This window comes from Anticarsia gemmatalis, chromosome Z, assembly GCF_050436995.1.
Source record: "Anticarsia gemmatalis isolate Benzon Research Colony breed Stoneville strain chromosome Z, ilAntGemm2 primary, whole genome shotgun sequence".
In the NCBI taxonomy this organism is placed as follows: Eukaryota; Metazoa; Arthropoda; class Insecta; order Lepidoptera; family Erebidae; genus Anticarsia; species Anticarsia gemmatalis.
Window position 1 is genome coordinate 11040239 of NC_134776.1, and position 20328 is coordinate 11060566.

Below are 20328 nucleotides of genomic sequence, written 5' to 3' on the forward strand. Positions count from 1 at the left end.
TTAGTCAGTCCTGTACGCGTATTCACACCCCCTCCCCTGTACACCACCCGATCTCTCTATCTGCGGCTAGTCAAGATTTATTGCTTATACCGGGAATATTCGGATTTCCTCAAGTATGATACGCTCATACATATTTACCCTGAGATTTTAATTAAATAATAAAAAATATACAGGCTCACTTGGTAAAAAAAAGTATAGATGCAAATAAGTCACGGCACTATGAAAACCGTAGAACACTACTTTTTATGACCTAACTGCCATTAGGTAGGTACCTACAAGCTTCAAATGACTAGCATCATGTTTATGACCTAACTAAGAAATGCTCTGACCACATTTATCAAATTATTGAAATTATTTGATTTAAGTAGTATAACGAGTAGGCAAACCATAAGCCGCTGCTGTGTAAAAAAAATTAAGCACGTAGATTGATACTAAGTCGGGAACCAAATTCCATTACTTGAATTTTGTACCTTTAAAAAAATATTTATTTAATATAAATAGGTAACAGATAGGTATAAGAATACCTATGACACGGCGCGGCGCGTCAATACAATGCCACCAAAAACATTCTGTTAAAATCCCAAGTCTCGCCGTAAAAAGTTGTGAGATCTATATAATACCTACCTAGCCGATTAATCTATTTAGTCTCTACTTAAAGGACCTCTTGTCTTAAGTTATTACGTATGTTATTATCATGCCAATTTAAAAAAAAAATACGTTTAAAACAAATTCAAGCTTCTTGTTTTATCCACAACGAAATTATAGCGGTGTCAAAAATAGCCCGAATTGCTTCGAGAAAAGGATGGTATACGGCCGTGCCGCTTTTTTTTGCTCGACTTGCGGGGGCACTGCCGTGCCCCCAGATACAGTCAAATGACTTCTCGATTGTTTTAATACTTCGAAATCACCTACTAATAACTACTATTGCAACTTAATAATTAAAATCTTACTAATAAGATAAATCAAAGGTTGTATGGGTGTTTGCATACATGTTACTTAATATGAAACACATATACCTACCTAGATATACCTATTTTTATATCCTAGATTAACACCAATAACTTATTTTTTACCAAGGGATATATTTTCACACTGACGAAGTCGCGGGCGTGTGCTTGTTGTTTATACCTACCTAAGTACGTAATACATTTATGATAAAACTTAGGAACCTAGGTGTATGGGTCGTGACTGTAAAATAAATAGTTCTCTTTTTTTCTACGCAGGCGTTTTTTTATGTTATAGTAACATTAATGCGTAAAAATCATGTAAACAAATAAATAAGTAAGTAAGTATATCAGTATCTCTAGTATTTAAGTCAATAAGTATGAGCACAAACGAAGCTGGTTGATTAAACAACTTTAATAAACATTTTTATATCCATCGGAGACTGTTATTTAAATGAAAAAACTAAAAAGGGGAACTTAAAAGTCATTTTTAGACTTGACGAAATTTATAGTTTTCAGTGTTCTTTTCGTTTAAACAACATGACGTTGCGAATTTCCACGAATCGATTCATCAAATCACAAAATCAGTTAATCCCGTTAAGTCTCTACAGCGCCATATAAGAACTAAAATACGTTAACTAGAACAATACTAGAACTTTTCACTGCTGGGCAAGGGTCTCCTACCGTAATGAGGGAGGGTTTCGGCCTTTAGTCCAACCACGCTGGCCAAGTGCAGGTTGGGGAATTTGCATACCTTTAAGTAAGTACTTGATCTACAGAACTATCAGGCATGCTAGGTTGCACTACAATGTTTTCCTTCACCGTTGGAACAAGTAGTTTCTAATACACATTATTAGACATACAACTTCGAAAAAGTGTGGTACCTCGGCCGTCAGATCATTAAAACCAACCAACAGTACATAACTTTTTATGCAGCCAACGGATTCGTTCCCGAGCTCCTCTACAAGGCGATTGCATATACTGCCGACGCTTCACAAAAGCAGTTTGAATACTAGATACTAAAAGAAGAGTCAGTTTATTTTACACATTACGTTTATTTATCAATTAGGTATAACATGAACTCGTGTTTATACTATAGGTATAATGTATAAACATCAAAGGGAAATTTACGTTTGTAAGTAACACGCAAAATAACTTGTGGACTGTTTTCTCACTATGTTATCATTATTTTGATGAGAGAGTTAACGAGCGTTACTCAGCAATGATTAAAATCGTTTCATTTTTGTTTACTCTTCCAACACAATGAACAAATGGATAACATTGTTATGGATAGGTACAGTTGCAACACTTAGGAAATTTTATTGAATACGATGTGTGTTACTTCTAAGCGTAATCATGGTATAATCAAATATTTTCCTAGGGACATGTCTCACGCTGTGCAGCGGCCATGAGCCGTTCAAGCCAAGAGATGGTGCTCTGCCCTTTCTAGTAAGTACAAATTGTTAATTAACCAAATCTTAAATCAAAAGAAGCTACTATCGTTTCTCGTCTCGCCTATACGATTACATGAGAAAAGCTAGCAAGCTATATAATAATATGCACCACCACTATAATTCAACAGTTTTTGCGCCAAGAAGTTACAAACATAAATTCATTAACAAAAAAAATCGCATTTATTCCTAATATAAATATTAGGATTTTCCAAAACAAAAACAACACTTATTGCTTGTGGATATAATGGTCTTTATACTAAAATAATATTTACAAAATATATTATTTACAACAAGTGTCAAGGTGGCACTCGAACCCACGACACGTTGACGCTAATCACTACATAGTATAAAACAAAGTCGCCCATTTTGTCTGTAGTCCCTTCGTATGCATAAAACTTTAAAACTACGCAACGGAGTTTGATGCGGTTTTCACTAATAGAAAGAGTATTTTCTCCGACAGGTTTTTATATATAATTGAAATACATTGAAACTATATTAGCTGAGTTATAGCGATTTATGTCCAAGAAGTCAGAAAAAAAATCTAATTGAAGATTGCATTTGTGCGTGCGCCGCTTATACCGTTGGATACAAGTAAGAACAATGTATAGCAAAAACATTGGTCTTTATTAGTTCTACAAAAAAGTCCGCGATGACATATATCCAGCTTTTTTATTTAAGTCACAAAAACTACTTTTCTGTATTAAAAAAACATTTAATTCGTTGGGTGATGTTTAACTGGTGATATAACCAATAATACATATATCCTTATCAAAATAAGTAAGTTCATCATCACGAGCATTTAATTTAGATTATTTTTGCAGTTTACAGTGTGTTATTTAGACATATAGTTTAGGAGATATCACGATATTAGTATTGCAAACGGTACGGGCCGGCCGCAGTAGCAATAAAAAATGTTACAAAAACCGGGAAAATTTTGATCCATTCTCTCTTATGTGACGCAAGCGAAGTTGCGCGGGTCAGCTAGTGTCATGATAATTAATAATTATCAACTTATTATCCACTGAGCTGTTGGGTGACGAGCATGAACATTTATCCGAATGCTAGTGATTTTGTACACTGCTGTCTATGCTATGTTATGTTAGTAATTAGGAGCAAATCTATACACGTGAGTCATATATGATATGCCTGTTTACTAAAGACAATAGCTGTATTATAGTAATTTATGCTTTTAAATAACATGCCTAAAAATATTTCACCCATGGGATCCGCGTCGATATGGCTCAACTTATGAACACAAAACGAAACTACTATGAGAGACTAAACGAAACTAACGAGCGAGAGACTAACGAGAATACGGTCGAAGTTTCGGAATCAAAAAAGGACTTCGTGTGTAATTTTATTTATTCCGTCGTAAATATGAATACATAGTTAACATAAATTCTATGAAAGACGCTATGAGATATTGGTAGTTAAATGGTGTGAACAGGTATATTTTCCATCTCGCTACCGGGGGTTGTGCGTGGGCACGCTGGTGTCCCGCACAGCTGTGTTGACGGCCGCCGTGTGCGTCACCAACCCGGTGGCGGACATCAGGGACGTGCGCCCCATCAACGTGGTCACAGGCACCACGTACAGACACCCCCGTAGAGGCATAAGGGTACAAGTCACCAAGATACTAGTCCCTAACTGTAAGTACAACATACTTTACTTTTGCAACCACTCTCTCTATCTCTGCCTTAAAATCTTTCGGTTTCCTTACTATTCCCAATTCGCTCACCTACTTCATTAAATAGTTTCAGCCATTGAGTACATTGATTTTATCTATAAAAATTGTTCGTTCTCAATAAAGAAAGTAACTGTCAAACAAAATTATTCCAAATGTCTCTCGGACATAAGGTTTGTTACTAACTTATACATGTTATAGTAGGTACCTACTTGTATAAAACCTATACTTATAGAGTACTTGGACTAAATACTTTGTTATTTTTTATTTATAAGTTGTACGTGGTACAAAGATCAATGGCATTCCGCGAATTCAAAGATCCTTTGTGTGTAATGTGTCATGATGTCATGATGTCATAAAACTTCAGTTGCACATAAGGAACGTTGACTTCCATACCAACGCCACGATTCGAATTTTCAACAATTTAAACATTCTTGTTAATTGTAGGATATTAAAGTCCAACAATGTAGAGCCTTGTATGCAAGGTGCGTGGCTGGTGGAAACATACAAAATTCAGAATTTAGTGCATTGACCCAAACGCTACTTGAGTTTACGGCGGCATGTTTGATACAACTATTTTATATTTTTGGAAACCATTGAACTGATAATAATAAATTGAGATGTGACGTGCATGCCAAGGTCTCTACTGACTCGTCGGCCAACTATAACTACTTACAATGTGAAATGTATACAATTTGTTTTCAGTAAAAAACATAGCGGAAGTAAACAGAGGATACTTGATGTCAAAATCTGCTGCAATCTTACTTTTAAAACGAAAGGTGCCTGATGTTTTGGTTGAAACGCCTTTACGATCACTTCCCATTGATTATAGAGGGGACGACACGTTGAATTTTCAAGAGGAATGTTTAATGCCTGGTTGGCATTTCTTCTTTAAAGGGGTAAAGTTGCTTTATCTTATCTATCTACAGTATCTACCAAAAATAAGTATATGAAACTTAGTCTTATAAGCTGTGGTTATCATACACGATACCTGTTTTAATAAATAATCTGGAGCGTAAAATTCGCTTAGCCCAATATGTTTCGATTAAAAAATTATATTCTAAATCTAAATCTAACCGAATAATAGCTCACAGACTTGTGACATAAAAATCCACATAAAAATTAAATAAGTCACGAAAGTTTAACTTAGAAAGTAAGTAGAAAAATACTGAACACATTGACGGATGTATTAAGTTTAGCGTAGTGTCGTGATACACATGTTCAACATTTGTGGCGCACATGTGCCGTTTCTTTTTATTTTCTTCGTTAAGAGAAGGACGAAATATAGATTCCATATGTGTTATGCCCGAGCAAGTGTAAATGGTATTAATTAATGTTCAGAAGCTTTTAACAGTCGCTTCTATTAATTCTGGTCAGGACTGGCGAGTCAGAATTAAAGCTTGAATGACAGTATTATGTTGTGATTTTGATATGGTATTTACTGAGGCACGATTTCATTGCTTATGGATATCTATAAGATAGTTTATCAGATGAAATGTCGATAGTTGTTTGCATTTGCATTTACGGAAATTTTATCTAGCTGTTGGGATATCTGAAACTTGTTTATAATGCGTTAGTTTATTATGCGTTAACGTACTGGGTGAAACTACTTGACAGCAGAATGATCATACTTATTACAAAATATATCATGATATTACACAAATCTATCTATCTAATTATCTAATATCTATATAACTCATGATCGTGTTAATCGCGTTTTCATTTAATGCAATTTGCAGTCTTACGATGCAGATAACTACTACTACAAAATGCACACGCTAATCCTACCATTTTAGCGCAATCCCATCTGACAGTACAAAAGACCAGATTATAAGCTTATCATCAGATGAAAACAGAATTACCAACTTACTACGTAAAGTGCACATTTTAGCTGCAGCTGGGGACGTTTCCTTAAATTTAGGTTATCACTAGATTTTTGCTAGGAGTAAGTTAAATGTTAACCTGTTAATTCTATTCTATATTACTAAAAATATACCTAAAGGATAAAATAATAATTCCTGGCTTGGTTCGTGGATCTCCTTGCGCCATATAGAAGCAGGAATCCTTTTACAAACCGTACCATTGAAACATTATATTGTTTGGTAGTCATTGTTAGACAATAAGTGTACTATGTACCTACATAATATCACGCTAAGTAGTAATAGATGGCGAGCCTACCGCTATTTACCGAGCTCGTTACCAAACTCAGGGCTACTATTGAGATATACTGTAATACCAATTAGAAAAAACCGATAGTACTTTGCCCGACCTAGAAATCGTAGCAGAGACCTCAGCAGAGGAAGTCAATTAGTAACCGTAACAAAATTAAAAAAAAGTCTCAGAAGCTCGCGGTGCGCTTGCAGAGAAATCGTTCTTCGATAATCGAATTGGGTACTTGACGACCAGGCAATTCAGCTACTGTTTACAAAATGTCAAAAACACATTTTATTACAGAAATACGGAGTTGTGACGTCACAGTTCCGTATTTACGTTGGTATCACATGAGCTCCCTAATTAAATTTGCCATTCTGTAATTGTTAGTTATAAGCCTGTGCATTTTAGATGAACCTTTTGCGAGTACAGGTTTAATAATTTTTCGTTAACCCAGACAACTACCCAAATGTAGAGTTGTTGAAATTTATGATCTTAAAAATGGTTTACACACTCTTTACTCTAAACAGTTGGACAGACGAATTACTACCCATAAAAATACTACCAGCAGATCTGATGATCTGATGAGCTATCGCGGAACAGAGGATTAAAATATTAATAAGAGCATTTACCTACATTTTGCATTACTGACTGTACATTAAAATTTCAGGACAAGATTTACCCGGTACACAAGTTTCTTCTACAAAGGAATGTGCGAGTGCAGTACTTGAACATCGTGAAGAAAAGTGTATGGTGCGAGGCGCTGACCGTGAAATTCCAGAAAGCTTTGAGCAATATGGGCTTTGTCGGCTTCTTTGATAAACGAGCTTGCATCTGCGTTAGAGATGTAAGAAAGGAACTACGCTACAAAGAATATGTTTACAAATATTCATTCTAATTTAACTATTGCGCTAACTTACTTATGTAGGTATAATTACGATCATGTTTATAGGCAAAAGCCAGGACACTTTTTGTTAGAGATAAGGGTAATTTTTTATCCTTGCATATAATTTTCTTAAGAAATCCCTAACGTTTGCCTGTAGCATCGAAATTAAGGACACCTTTGATTTGTCGAATGAGAGCTTTGTGAATACAACATACTATAAGTTAGGGATATCTTACTATGCCTGTCTCTCTATGATATTGTCCTAAACACACGTAATCAATGGTAATTTTACAGCCGGACCGAACAGCGCAACCATGCCACGTAAGTCTGTTGTAAATCTATTAATCTTCGAGTATTAATAGCTGCTACTAGCAGTTACCTGAAATATACAAAACAAGTGATTTTAGGTATATGTATGTATAGATGATAGAGATTTAAAATAAGTAGACGTACATACGGGCTCGAAGAAAATTAGCACTTTTATTACCACATATTTGTCTGCTTTCTGTCTAATGTAATATAAATAAATAAATAAATATTGTTGGACATTAGGACACATATTATTAACCGAAAACCTAAGAAGAGTTAACAATTTGAGTAACTTTTTTAAAATAAATAGGTAAATTTAAGGTGTCAACTTATACTCTACCTGATATAATAAATGATTTGTGTGTAGGGTATGTACGGCGCTCCACTCATATGCAAAGGGAAAGCTGTTGGCATGATGATGGCTCCGGACGCGCAATGGACCAACTGCACTGGTTACAGCAGTCTCATTCACCTGTTCTCCGGACAGTACCTCGGCGACTTTATGAACTGCGTCAGCAAGTAATGTCACTATTATAATATACTAGAGGCCGCCCGCGACTTCGTTCGCGTGGAAACCCTTCCCGTGTAAATCTTGATCCCTCGGGAACTCCGGGATAAAAAGTAGCCTATGTGTTATTCTGAGTCTTCAGGTACCTACATATCAAATTTCATCGTAATCGATTTAGTAGTATTTGCGGGAAAGAATAACCAACATCCATACATACTCACAAACTTTCGCATTTTCATAATTGGCCGTTTATAAATGCGAAACGGCCGATTCTACGCAAGATGATTTAACTCAAATAATTTTGCCTTTCAATACAGTCTCTACATAATATTAACTCCCTCTACATTTGATGTAAAATTGTCTGGCAATAGAAGAATCAGTTCTTTAATACTTATATATCTTGTCTTAAGTAAGCGGTGTTAATCTAGCGAGTCTGTGTCGTGAATATGTTCCGCAGAAGTTACTTTCGGCATTCAAATCAATCTTTACGATATAAGTTTACACTAGTTAGGCATTAGTTGCACTATGTCGTGTCAGGACGATCAGTCACTATGTTAATAGATTCCTCCATTAAATCACCAAACAATAATATATTGTTGCATTGAAAAACTAAAATAGATAGATTTTGGTTGCCAGTAGCTGCTAAGCATTAAAGCTTTTATCTCATATGACTTTAGTAGGAATTACTACCACAATCACGTGTTTTTTTATTTACTAGAATATATCTATATCTTAATATTTAAAACATTTTAATGAGCACTAATGAGCAGACTATAAGTAGGTACCCTTTCGACGTATCGTAATATAATTAACGGCACTCTCCTTGTATTTTCTCTACATTCTGCAGTATTGTACGTACCAATTTTCATTTAGATTGTAGCGGCTAACTGGCTACCTAAGTGTAACGAAAATAAGCACTTAAACCTTCCTATTCCTAACTATGCTGATTAAAGTCTAATTGACAATTGTATTGACGCTACAATGCTTTTCCATCGGACGTACAACAATGTTAGGTCTTTGAATAGTGCATTTGGTTCATTAAACTTTATCCCTGACTGAAATAAGTGTCTAAATTATGTAGTAGGAAAATACTTTAGGTATAATAAATAAAATTTCCGTTGCTATGATTTCTATAGGTTTGAATAATTGATTTGATTAATAACTACTTCCTTTGGCACATAAAGATGTTAGTTCGATACAAATTATCCTTTATCGTCGATAAGTAAGTACCTACAGCATAGTTTAAAACACTTAGGTAGGTACTTAGGAACATAATTTCAAAAAAGTAAAACAATGAAATAGAAGTAAACGATTATAAACTCTCATGACTTTGTACACATAATATTATAACTTAACGGGTCTTAAACGCGATTGAAAATTAAAGGTCAGGACATCGGGTAAACAAATAAGCTATCCTAAGCTTTAGTTTTCAATCGCTTTTAAGATCCATTACATTATGATTAAATAGTTCCGTGTGCTCAATGAAACTGTTTAAAAGCATTGACACCGTTTTCGTATTGTCCGGATGCACCATCAATAAGAACAATGGAAGTTATAGGCAACATGTGAATGGATCACGTATCCGTTCCGCTTACTGCCTTACTGCCTTTGTATTTAGCCAATAAAGATTAAGTCGGATGGATGGACTGCAATGTGTGATATTGCCAGATATTGCCAATATCTAGCACATAGGAACCTATCGACCGATCCATCCATTGTATGATTGTAAGCGGCTTAGCTTGTCTAATACTAGCTTGCTCCTGTGGCCGAGCCCGCATGGAATTTGCAATTTCACGAATAGTATTCAATTTTCAAGCGGCGAAGTTTAGGGAATGAAATCCCATTGTCAAGTAAAGTTAATACTTTAATACGTATCATGGATACAAGTTTGGCAGAATCATTCAACATAGATGGTCAAAATGGTACCTACAGCCTATAAAACTGATAATTGTTATAAGAATAAGTATCTACTTAATATAGTTCTGTAATTATATGCATACCAACTTAAGTACGTATTTTAAATCACCCACATACTTGCTTGTTTTAGGCTCTTTGTTGTCGAAGAAACGTTGAGCTGGGAGACAATGAAGAAATCCATAGTGGACGGATCATCAGATGAATATGATCCTTTACCAGAAATCTACGACCGACTGGGATCACCCTCCGCCAGCGAAGAGGAAGACTTACCTTGAATAAAAAGTTACCAACAGAATCGGTTGTATTTGTTGTTCTTTCGTCCTAAAAGAAAAGGATCGATATTTTCAGAATTTTCAAGGTCAGTATGTCGAAGTATATACCATGTCTATCTATTTGTACTCAATCATCGACTTATCATCCCAAACGTATCTATAAAAGCTAAAATAATTCTGCCTGCTTAACTACTGAACAAATGAGGCTGAAATTTGTGAGGTGGTAGATAATATCTTGAAAAAAGTTACAGTCCGCCAATGGTCGAGTATAACACATTCTTAGAAGAAACTGATCTACTGTCTCGCAATAATGGTGTAGCCTAAATACTTAGTACCTACGTAACGTAGGTGTAGTTATACCTATCTCATCTTTGCTCGCAGTGCTTTTACTAGGGTTGCCATTCGTCCGGGTTTCCCCGGATTTGTCCTAGTTTAGATCCGCATCCGGGGAAGGTTTCATTTGTAGACCGGGTGTTAAAAAAAATATTAATAAAAAAAATTAGGCCGCCCGCGAGACACGCACTATGCTCGCACACCACAATCAACCGACGAACCAAGTATATTCACCATTCCCGCACTCCTCCCGTCGCGGTTGCTCTTCTTGTTGACATGTCCGGCTTTCGGACTCTAAAATCCGGGGTTTTCACGCGTCTTGTCCGGCTTTCCAAATTTTAGAGATGGCAACTAGCTTTTACCTACAATTATGTAATCGAGCCGTAATCCTAACTGTACAGAGCAGACCACTGATGATTGTAAACTTCAGTAATTAAAGTATTTGTACAGAACTGATTCCATTTTATTGAGTACACAGTAAATTATTAATTGACTGCCTTTGTAGCGCGGTCGGTATCCGACTGCTAAAGTCTTGGGTTCGACTACCAGCTCGGACAAAATACTATTAGTCTTCTTCAATTTATATTAAAATACTTATCGAAAGTGCCTGGATTATGGTAACAAGCCCTATTACATGGCATAGGCATATAGGCTCACCCCCTATTTCATGGGACTAATATTGTTTATGGTGAAACGTGAGCATTCATAGACCTCTACACGAACCTCATGCCATTACAGGCGTGATGCTAGAATGCTAGATCATATGTATGTTATTAACAGGATACTTACAATAACTGCTGCTGCAACCGTAAATTGTTAAAAAAAATTGTAGTGTGCGCAATTTTTTTATTGGTAAAAGCGTATGAATTTGTGATGAATGAAGGATCCTGAAACCCGCATGGTTCCCCAGAAAATAATGAAAAAAGCGTATGTTTTTAAAAATTTCATTTTTAATGTAGTATTCATAATGTCATTACAAACATAACTGTAAGAATAACACAGTAGATTTACATATAAAGCAATTCTCAAAACAACAGACACGATTTATTTACTTACAAACAAATTTTGCTAAAATGTATGTATGAAAATGTTGAATAATGCCTAGATTACATATTTAGCTAATAAATAAACAGCCAATACGACTAAAATCAGGTATATTATCACTTAATCAACAATATTTCTAGATTTTACTTGTTAATCTAAATATGTGGTCATTTATATCAAACTCGCAAGTTCCGTTACCAACCTTCAAAGAAGTATTCTGAAAATCAAAATACTTATTAATTAAATGTTAATAAATGACTGTAGGTCTTGAATTTATGGAAATTGAATAGTAAGAGACAACCAGTGTAAACTAACCTCTCATGGAGTACAGCGTGACGATACATGAGTTAAGTTTAGCTATTAATTAGTACGTTGAGGTGGCTACACTATGAGAGTCGACTACTATAGACGTTCTTCATATGAAACGCATTCCGATATACACGCAACTGCGAGATCTGATAAGTGTTGCTAACGTAAATTATTGTTTCGGTCAATGTTCAGCATCATTTAATTATTCGTATTCCCATTGTAAATAAATAAAATTCATTTAATAATAACCTAAAATTTTAAAAACAATTACCTATCATAAAACTTATTTAATGCAATAAATAATAATTACAACTTTACAAATGATTTTTATTTGACGATCGCTATCGAATCTTATCTGAAATGATTGGCGTTTTTGATTAGAATTGTAACAAAAGTGTAATGTACCGATATATATCACAAAATAAACATTAAACTATCATAACCATCAACTGTTCAATATTTCTCATACATTAGAATGAAATACTTAGGTACTAGCCAAAATACAACCTTTCCAAAAATTGTACCGTTAAAATGTTTAGAATCATTTTCCTTACTATAATTTGTTTGATAAAATCGGTTAAATATATTACAGTACAATTATTTATACAAAAGTACACATATCTTTTTAGAATAATTCAAACCGTACAACACTTCAATTCTATTCATCCTGTAGTCAATGAGTCACACCAGCACATCAAAATATGACTATTAAACATACTGCATTAAATTTGTGTACTTATGCTGATAATAATAGTTTTTGTTTTATCAAAATCGGGTCAAAATTACCGAAGTTACAGCGTTATAAAGTTTCACTGCATTTTTAAATTTGCGTTGCTTCGCGCGCTATGCGCTGACGTCACGACGCGATAGACACGCTTGTTCGACTGCGGGTGATGCGGAGTTTTGACTTGAAAAGTGATTTGCATTTAATATTTAAAGAGTCTGTGTATGTGTATGTGTTATAAATTTAATCATCGTGTTTTTTGTAAAATAAGCCTCCACTAAGATATCCTCGATCTCGATCGCCACGCACACAATCATCAACTAGACCCAGGTAAATAAAGTTGAACTCGTATACTACTAAATTACTAATAATAATTATTGTGTGTAGTTAACAATAAAATTGAAAGTTTGTTACAACTGGCATTACAAATAATGAGTGTTACGTACCTACCAAGTGTAAATTTGGAAAACATAGCTTTAATATAATATTATAAAAAAAAAATTGTCACCCTGCCTCTAATTTTAGTCAGGTTGATGGCTATCATATGAATGCATGAATCTACTCTGTAGGATGTCTTATATGATTGGGTGTGTAATGAGAACTTTTAATTAAACAATTTAATTTTGATATTATTAGATTTAGTAAACATGAGTTCTTTTTTCAAAACAAAAAACCAACGCCAACTCAACCGCCGCGCTCGGCTCGCCGCCGCCTGTGAGGTCATTGAACTGCTCATTAAATAGTACCTATCCACTGTTTAGTAGAAGTTCATTGCTAGCTAGGTATGAACATGATATGGCATCTTGATCTTGAGGAAGTGTTCAAAAGGCAATAAACTTCTATTTAACATTTGCGCTTGACATTATCTGAACCGGGCTTTAAGTTTTAGATTAGGTGTCTCTTGCAAAAATATAAAACAGTTTAGGTACATAGTACAGAAAAAAACATTTTTTGGGGTGTTTTTTCACTGGACTTAGTACACATAGGAACAATACAATATTTTCTAACCATTTTGTTTGTCCACTATAAGCAAAACAAATGATTTAAAGCGAAACCGCGAGAGACAACGAGCCTATGTAGGTATCGGCAAGTACTAACGAAATAGCAGTGTCGTCAGATGACGTCACACGTCCGTGCGGCCGCTTTGCCGGAGTTTGGCGCGAAGGCCATACTTTGACGTTTAATATCTCGGTCATTTTTGAAGATACGAAAAAAATAAAAACATATTTTTTATCCTTGAAGTACCTAGTTTTTAAATATGCTTATAACAAAAATCATTGGTGTGACTCATTAGATTTTACGAGATGTGGATGTCCAGGAACATTGATCTTTCATTAAAATGAAATCATATTCACATCATATAACTTTATAGGCAACGCGTCTTTTATAAATAATTGTACTGTATACAATATGTATAATGCTGTTGACTTCAGTCTCAAGCGAGGCACTTGGAATGACTGCGTCGTATAACTACGAACTTTTACAACTACTGCGGATACTATGGTCTATAAATCGTAATAATTATTGGAATGTGACAGAAGAGAACACTCAGTGGACGTAGGACTAATACAATAAGGTTTAATTTCCTCTTACGCTGAGGTCGGTCGCGTACATCGATCGAGCGGACTAATAAACACAATGTTTAATGGGACACTGCACAGAGACGACGGGCGCGGCAGATGTATACGTGTAACATGCGACCGACGTCTGCGTCAGTAGAGAATAAGCCAGAGTAGTAAAGATGTCACAAATAACTTTGTCAATCGCGAATTTTGAAAATGCGGACATTCGTTTCATCTTTACTAGTACATAAGTAAAGAATAATGGTGGCAGGAAGTTTAAGATTCATAGTGGAAAGACTTGGATTTCATCAAACTCGTGACGTCTATTCTAACTTAACTTGAAACCTACGTTGGCAATAGAGAATACAATACTTTTACTAAACGTGTGCTTCGGACTTAGACCAAGTGAATAATTATACATAATACTTTTGTGTTGCAGGTGCACTTTTTTAACACAGTACCCGGACAAGACCCAAAGCAATTCAAAATCCGTGACCAGAACCAAATTCTTGATCTGTCAGTGAATTCCAAGCTTATATTCACAGTGATGTTATATAGACATGTCTACTGATCTCCTTTTAAAATACCTGAATGCTGAATGCTGAAGGCAAAACGCGTCTATTTTATTAGAATTCTGACCAATAACGGCGAATAGGTAGGCATTCGTTATTACGATAGTGTATTTCCATATTGGCTATTCTCCAACTTGCTCTGGCATTATGCTATATTAATCACTTGGTCCATAACATATCTACTGCCTAAGCAAGTACCACTAAGTTAGAATAGAAGCAATGAGTTCTAGATACAGGTGTACAATAGAAAGAAACATACATTATCAAGTCGGTTACAATCCTAATTGTTATCTATAATTATGATAGAATAGATCGTGAAATATTTACTAGACGTTATCATACAAGAATATATATCACTTAGCTACGAACATGATTTAACATTTACACTAACGAAACGTCTAAATACGTTCAAATTATAACAAAAAGTATTAATATTATCACTAGAAGGCCTACGAGAATTCCTATTGCGAGCCATTGACGTCGATCTGAAACAAGAAAAGTTTTATTAGATATACGATCTCGAGTAATTAAAATCTCTTTATAATAGCGGATATTTTATTTTGTTAGCATGACCCGATTTCTAGAAGAACCATCAAGATTTTTAAATATATACTCATGGGTCATGTGATAGCTTTGTTGCTATCAAAAACAGACAAAAGGCTATCGAAAAATAAGATAGGATTACAAAAGCAGAGTGATCATCACGCGAGAAAAACTGTGGCGTAAGAAGTCAAAATAGGGTTTTCTTTAAGGTCAGAAATTCATAATTATTATCTAGATCACGAAATCACACTATTAATATCATAATATTATAGTAATATACCGCAAACCACAAGCGATGCGGTAAAGGTATTACTGTCGTGTTAGCCAATATAATATAGCATTCTTATTAGAATTGTGTCATTTAACACTTAAGTGTATAGAATATAATTATTTATCGCGACAAGATACAACAATTGACTCAAAATATAGTAAGGAACCATCATTAATTAGAAGATGTATGATACAGAAAAAGTAATAACTCAGAGAAATATCTAAAATTAACGTTTTTAGAACATATGATTCTTGAGAAAGCGTGTTTAAATTATTTTTTTAAATATCAGCGTTTGAAGACAAGCTGGTCTGAAAAACGTACATAATATACTAATTAATGAGTTAAATACAGAAATATCTTACCATTATTCATATGAAGCACCTTCGCAACTTTCTTTATCGTAGAGTCTAGCTTAGAGTCTGCGTTCTCCAGTTCAGTATTCAGGTCGTCTAACATCCTAGAACAAAAATATACTAACTCAAAACTTTTTGCTATAACTAGAAAACATTCTACACCTGTTGCTTATGTTAGTCTTAAACGATAGTACCTACTACAAAAATAGATTTAATGTTTGAAGTGCAAAGATGATAATCTATAAACAATTTGTTAAAACCTGAAACTGTAACTGTAAAGTTCTACTAGATTTTGTTTAACTAGATTGGTCATAAAGTCGCAGTAAAACAATTTTGTAACATTTATAACGTCAACATCAATAAAACAAAAGAAACAAACGGATACTTACACAGCTTGTTCGTCGAGTTCTATTCCAATCTGTTTGGAGACTGTCTTCAGCGAGCCAACTGAATTGCTGATCACTTGTAGCTGGTCATTCTGACTGACAAGCATCTTCTCCTGCATGGACATTATATCGCTGTCGTAGTCGAACCTATTCGGACTGTCCGTCTGGTTCGCCAGTTTCGAGTACTTTGTGTACTTGGGCGTGGACGTCCATACATTGCCCAAATGTATCGGACTCTCTTCGCCCAGCAATGGTTCGCGAGCGGTACCGTCATTGTCGCGGTTTCTGTTCAAACTCATTTTACTCTTCATGACCTGGGAATAAACAATATAGTTATTCATTTTATAAGGATAGATTATCCCATTTGTAAAAAAAGTGATGACTAGTAATGAATTGAGAATCTTTAAAATTGTCTCAATAACTCACTGTAATTGCAAGTTTAACACCCGGTTTCTGAGGTTCATTTAGCGGTAGTTTATCTATTAAATATCGTTTAAACTCATATAAAAAAACGCTATTGAATAGATAAACTACCACTAAATGTACTCAGAAACCGGGGGTCAGACATTTCCAGATATGAACAGTTTAGCTGACCACATAACAGGACACAGTAATAATTCGGACCTCTGAAGTCTTGTACATAATATCAAAAAAGCATATGTATTCAACTTACTTTAACTTCTTGTTTAGTCGCTTCAATAAAAGTTCGCCTCTCCGATATTTCTTTATTGTCGATCTTAAACTTGGAGGAATTCTTCTCTACAATACGTGAGTAAAAATGTTAAGGAAATTATTTGACTGTAAACAATTCTCACAATATACAAAGGGAAAAGAAATTATAGGCCATGAATGGAAATCACTTTAGATACTGAAGATTCCTCAATTCACTGAAGGAAAGTATACTTTTATTTTTTATTTCAACTGGTAAGAACTGTTTATTTCAACTATAGGACTAATTTCTTTCCATAAAGGTGATGTCTGAGGGACATCACGTAAGAGCAGATCATAATGGAACCGTAAATGATCTGCTATAAATGAACTAAGTAAAACGTCGAATGACTTAAACCAACCGTTTTAGATTACAATAGCAATTTGTACCTCCGATTACCCTTCGAAAACCCTTGATCTATGAGAGAGAATTATGATTTCTTGTGTGTGAAGAATTAAAGGTCAAGTTGTAATTACAAATAAATAGAAGTGTTGAAGCAATCAAATCTCCATGATGGTTAGCAGACTCATAACTACTAACACTGTATACAAAATATATATTAAGAACCAATCAACTTAGTGCGCTTATAATTTAGCTGGGCTCAAGAAAATATGCAAATCAACAAAAAATATAGTACATCAGCTAGCAGTTATTCGCTTTATTGCTTTTAAAAAGGATATTAATAGTATCTTCTAAGTCTTCAAGGTCCCACTCAATACTACGGAGTGCGTTCCTTAGCTCCGTAGAAGTCCATTCCACTTCAGGACTGTTGGGGATGGTTGGCGCCTTCGAAATCTCCTGCCACCTCAAGTATAGCCCGCGGGTCTTGTTCAATGCTTTGAACACCTCACTGTTTATTCAAATAATACATTAATTAATAAAGCAATACTCAAAATGAGCACAGCAAATAACAATCACTTTCAGTATCTTGATCCTTTACTAACATAAAATGTAGGACATTGACACATTTCTATTTATGTCATGTATGTAGGGCAAAGACAGTTTGTACCTGAGCAATTTTCTAAGTGCCACTCAATGTCTAGGTGTAATAAGCTAAATTAGTAAAGAAATGCACTTACAATGTCTTATTTTATGTGTTTAAAGTGACAAAGTAATCCTAAGGTCTCTATTTATTACTTTTTGTGACCTGCCTTATTATTAAGTAGCTCTGTTGTTGCTAAGCTGCAGCTAAAGTAATGATGAATAGTCTGTTTAAACAAACTTGTTTAATCTATTTTATACAAATTAAATATCCTGACTGGCTGATTCTTCAAAGCCTAGGCCAAACTTCTGGGCTTAAAAGATCTGAAATTATGACACAGATAACTGCTATGAAGTGATTTTATTCCCTTCATATAGTGTAAGCAAAGAGCTTTTAAAATATAATTATTTAATGTCATAGGTAAAAGAAACAGTTCAGTAGTATTATTTACTTATAATTTATATCCATTCACAAAGTAGCTAAGATTAAAGATTGTCATCATCTATCTCAACAGCCTAGAAAGCTGTTTACTTTAATGATAAATATACTTATGTATGAACTAATAATCTAGGGTCAACCTGCCTGTAAAAAGCCTTTAAAATAGTGTAACATCCTAACACTGATGCATACAGTAAAATTAAATAACACACAAAAAAATTTTAAACAAAGGGGACTGACTACACATATCTTATATAAACTTCAAGAATGCTATATGTAGTAGCATGCAACTGGTCACTTCACATAGATTAAAGTCAAATAGTATTGTAGTTAATTAGACACCTAGCACTTTCTAGTTGTGAACAAGACTCCTTTCATGATATTTGTCAATATATGCACCATATAAATAGTAAAACTAGCAAAACAATGGGGCTGAGAGTCTTAAGTCAACTTCAAAATCACCAGTACCATATAGATTACCATATAATAATAATAGCCTTTTACTCTTAACATAGGTTGCATATTAGCAAATCATTATAAATTGATTAACAAAATTATTCTGGGTTACAGAAGATCCCTAAGTTCCTATTGGCATGGGCCTTCTCCAACTACTGCCAATGGAAGCTGTTGCTTGAAACTATCATATAAGTCCTTCTTAAATGCCCAGACCCAAAATCATCACAAGCCAAAAACCAAAATCTTGGACCCTACTTGTAACATAATCTAATCTTCGAGTATTTGCCTAAGGTACAACACAAAAGCATTACACTTGAATCACCCACTTATAGAAAACATGTAGCAGGTACAGAGCAATAAATTCTGTGTGAAAACTAACTGTTGTATACTTGTTGCATCATTGTGGCTACTGAAGTGAAGCATTTCAATTCCTGCCTATTTGATGTATGAATGATTGATATCAGCAACAGGGTTTTGTTCAATTTTATATCATAGAGGTTTTCAATTAAATCTTAAAATATTTTATTTACTTTTGTATTTTAGAAACCAAGGGAATAAATTCTTAGTATTTGTGTATTTTTTTTTCAAATAATCTATTATTGAGATTTATTTCAGATTCTATAGTGTACTTACTTATTTTTCACCTAAAGTTACAGATCTACCAATCAACAAATATAGATAAAGAATTGACTATAAATAGGTAGAATAGAAAAAACAAAAGCCAGGAACTCAGTATAATAAGTTAAGTGTTTTATGGTTGATCATACAATGATTAATGTCTATAAGTTTCTATAAAATTACACCTCCACTGAATTTTTAATTAAACCTCATGCTACATACCTGCTATATTTTCACAAAAAAAGAAACAATACTAACTAGAGCAAAGTAGTTTGTATAAATTTAGCTAAATGTATAATGTATTTCTCATCAATAGTTCAAAAAAGCAACACTTAAGCCTTCGCTTATTTGCTTAAATAAAATTATATCTACTTACTCTTTGACGACGTAAAATGGATCTTCCAAAGTCATGTCAAACAAGAATAACAATGTTTTAGCGCAAGGTGATTCATGTGATGAGAAATATAAGCACAAAGATTTGCAAATAAAAATCCACACAGACAGATAAACACAGAAGTGTATCCAGACGATCCTTCGCCTATCCCACAAAATATCGACAACATGATACGTACCTACCTACTCTGTGTATAATTCGCTCGATGAAAACGGTATTCGCCGTCCTTTGCTAACTCATGTAAAACAGGGAAGGCTCGAGCTGCGTAACGACTCAATGTTGCAATGCGCAATCGCACCAGGGTCGCTGCGAGCAGTAGAGACGACTTGATGCGACATCAACCCCACACCACTACAATATTATCACAGTACCACGCACTTTCCTCCTCGTTTTCCACCCGAACCTCCCTATCTACCCCAACTCTGACCCTCACCTCCCCGTATTTATAAATTTGTCATAATCAACTAGTGTCAAAGTCAAAATATTACAATTAAGACAGCTTTGACAGC

The 20328-nt window shown here is 34.6% G+C and overlaps 2 protein-coding genes across 2 annotated transcripts; one reads left to right on the top strand and one right to left on the bottom strand.

The window, feature by feature from the left end:
• Positions 1-2109: 2109 nt before the first annotated feature.
• Positions 2110-10148, top strand: LOC142986320 (granzyme H-like). The gene is made up of 8 exons (XM_076134768.1): positions 2110-2238; positions 2326-2393; positions 3846-4047; positions 4788-4981; positions 6904-7080; positions 7414-7440; positions 7796-7947; positions 9984-10148. Exons 1-8 carry the CDS (start codon positions 2208-2210, stop codon positions 10126-10128), a joined length of 996 nt encoding a protein of 331 aa, XP_075990883.1. The 5' UTR covers positions 2110-2207; the 3' UTR covers positions 10129-10148.
• A 1246-nt stretch (positions 10149-11394) lies between these two features.
• Syx6 (Syntaxin 6) lies at positions 11395-19991 on the bottom strand. Its single transcript, XM_076134654.1, has 6 exons — positions 19802-19991; positions 17612-17781; positions 16896-16990; positions 16226-16536; positions 15846-15940; positions 11395-15154 (listed from the first exon to the last, which is right to left on the bottom strand). Exons 1-6 carry the CDS (start codon positions 19834-19836, stop codon positions 15078-15080), a joined length of 783 nt encoding a protein of 260 aa, XP_075990769.1. The 5' UTR covers positions 19837-19991; the 3' UTR covers positions 11395-15077.
• Positions 19992-20328: the final 337 nt, after the last annotated feature.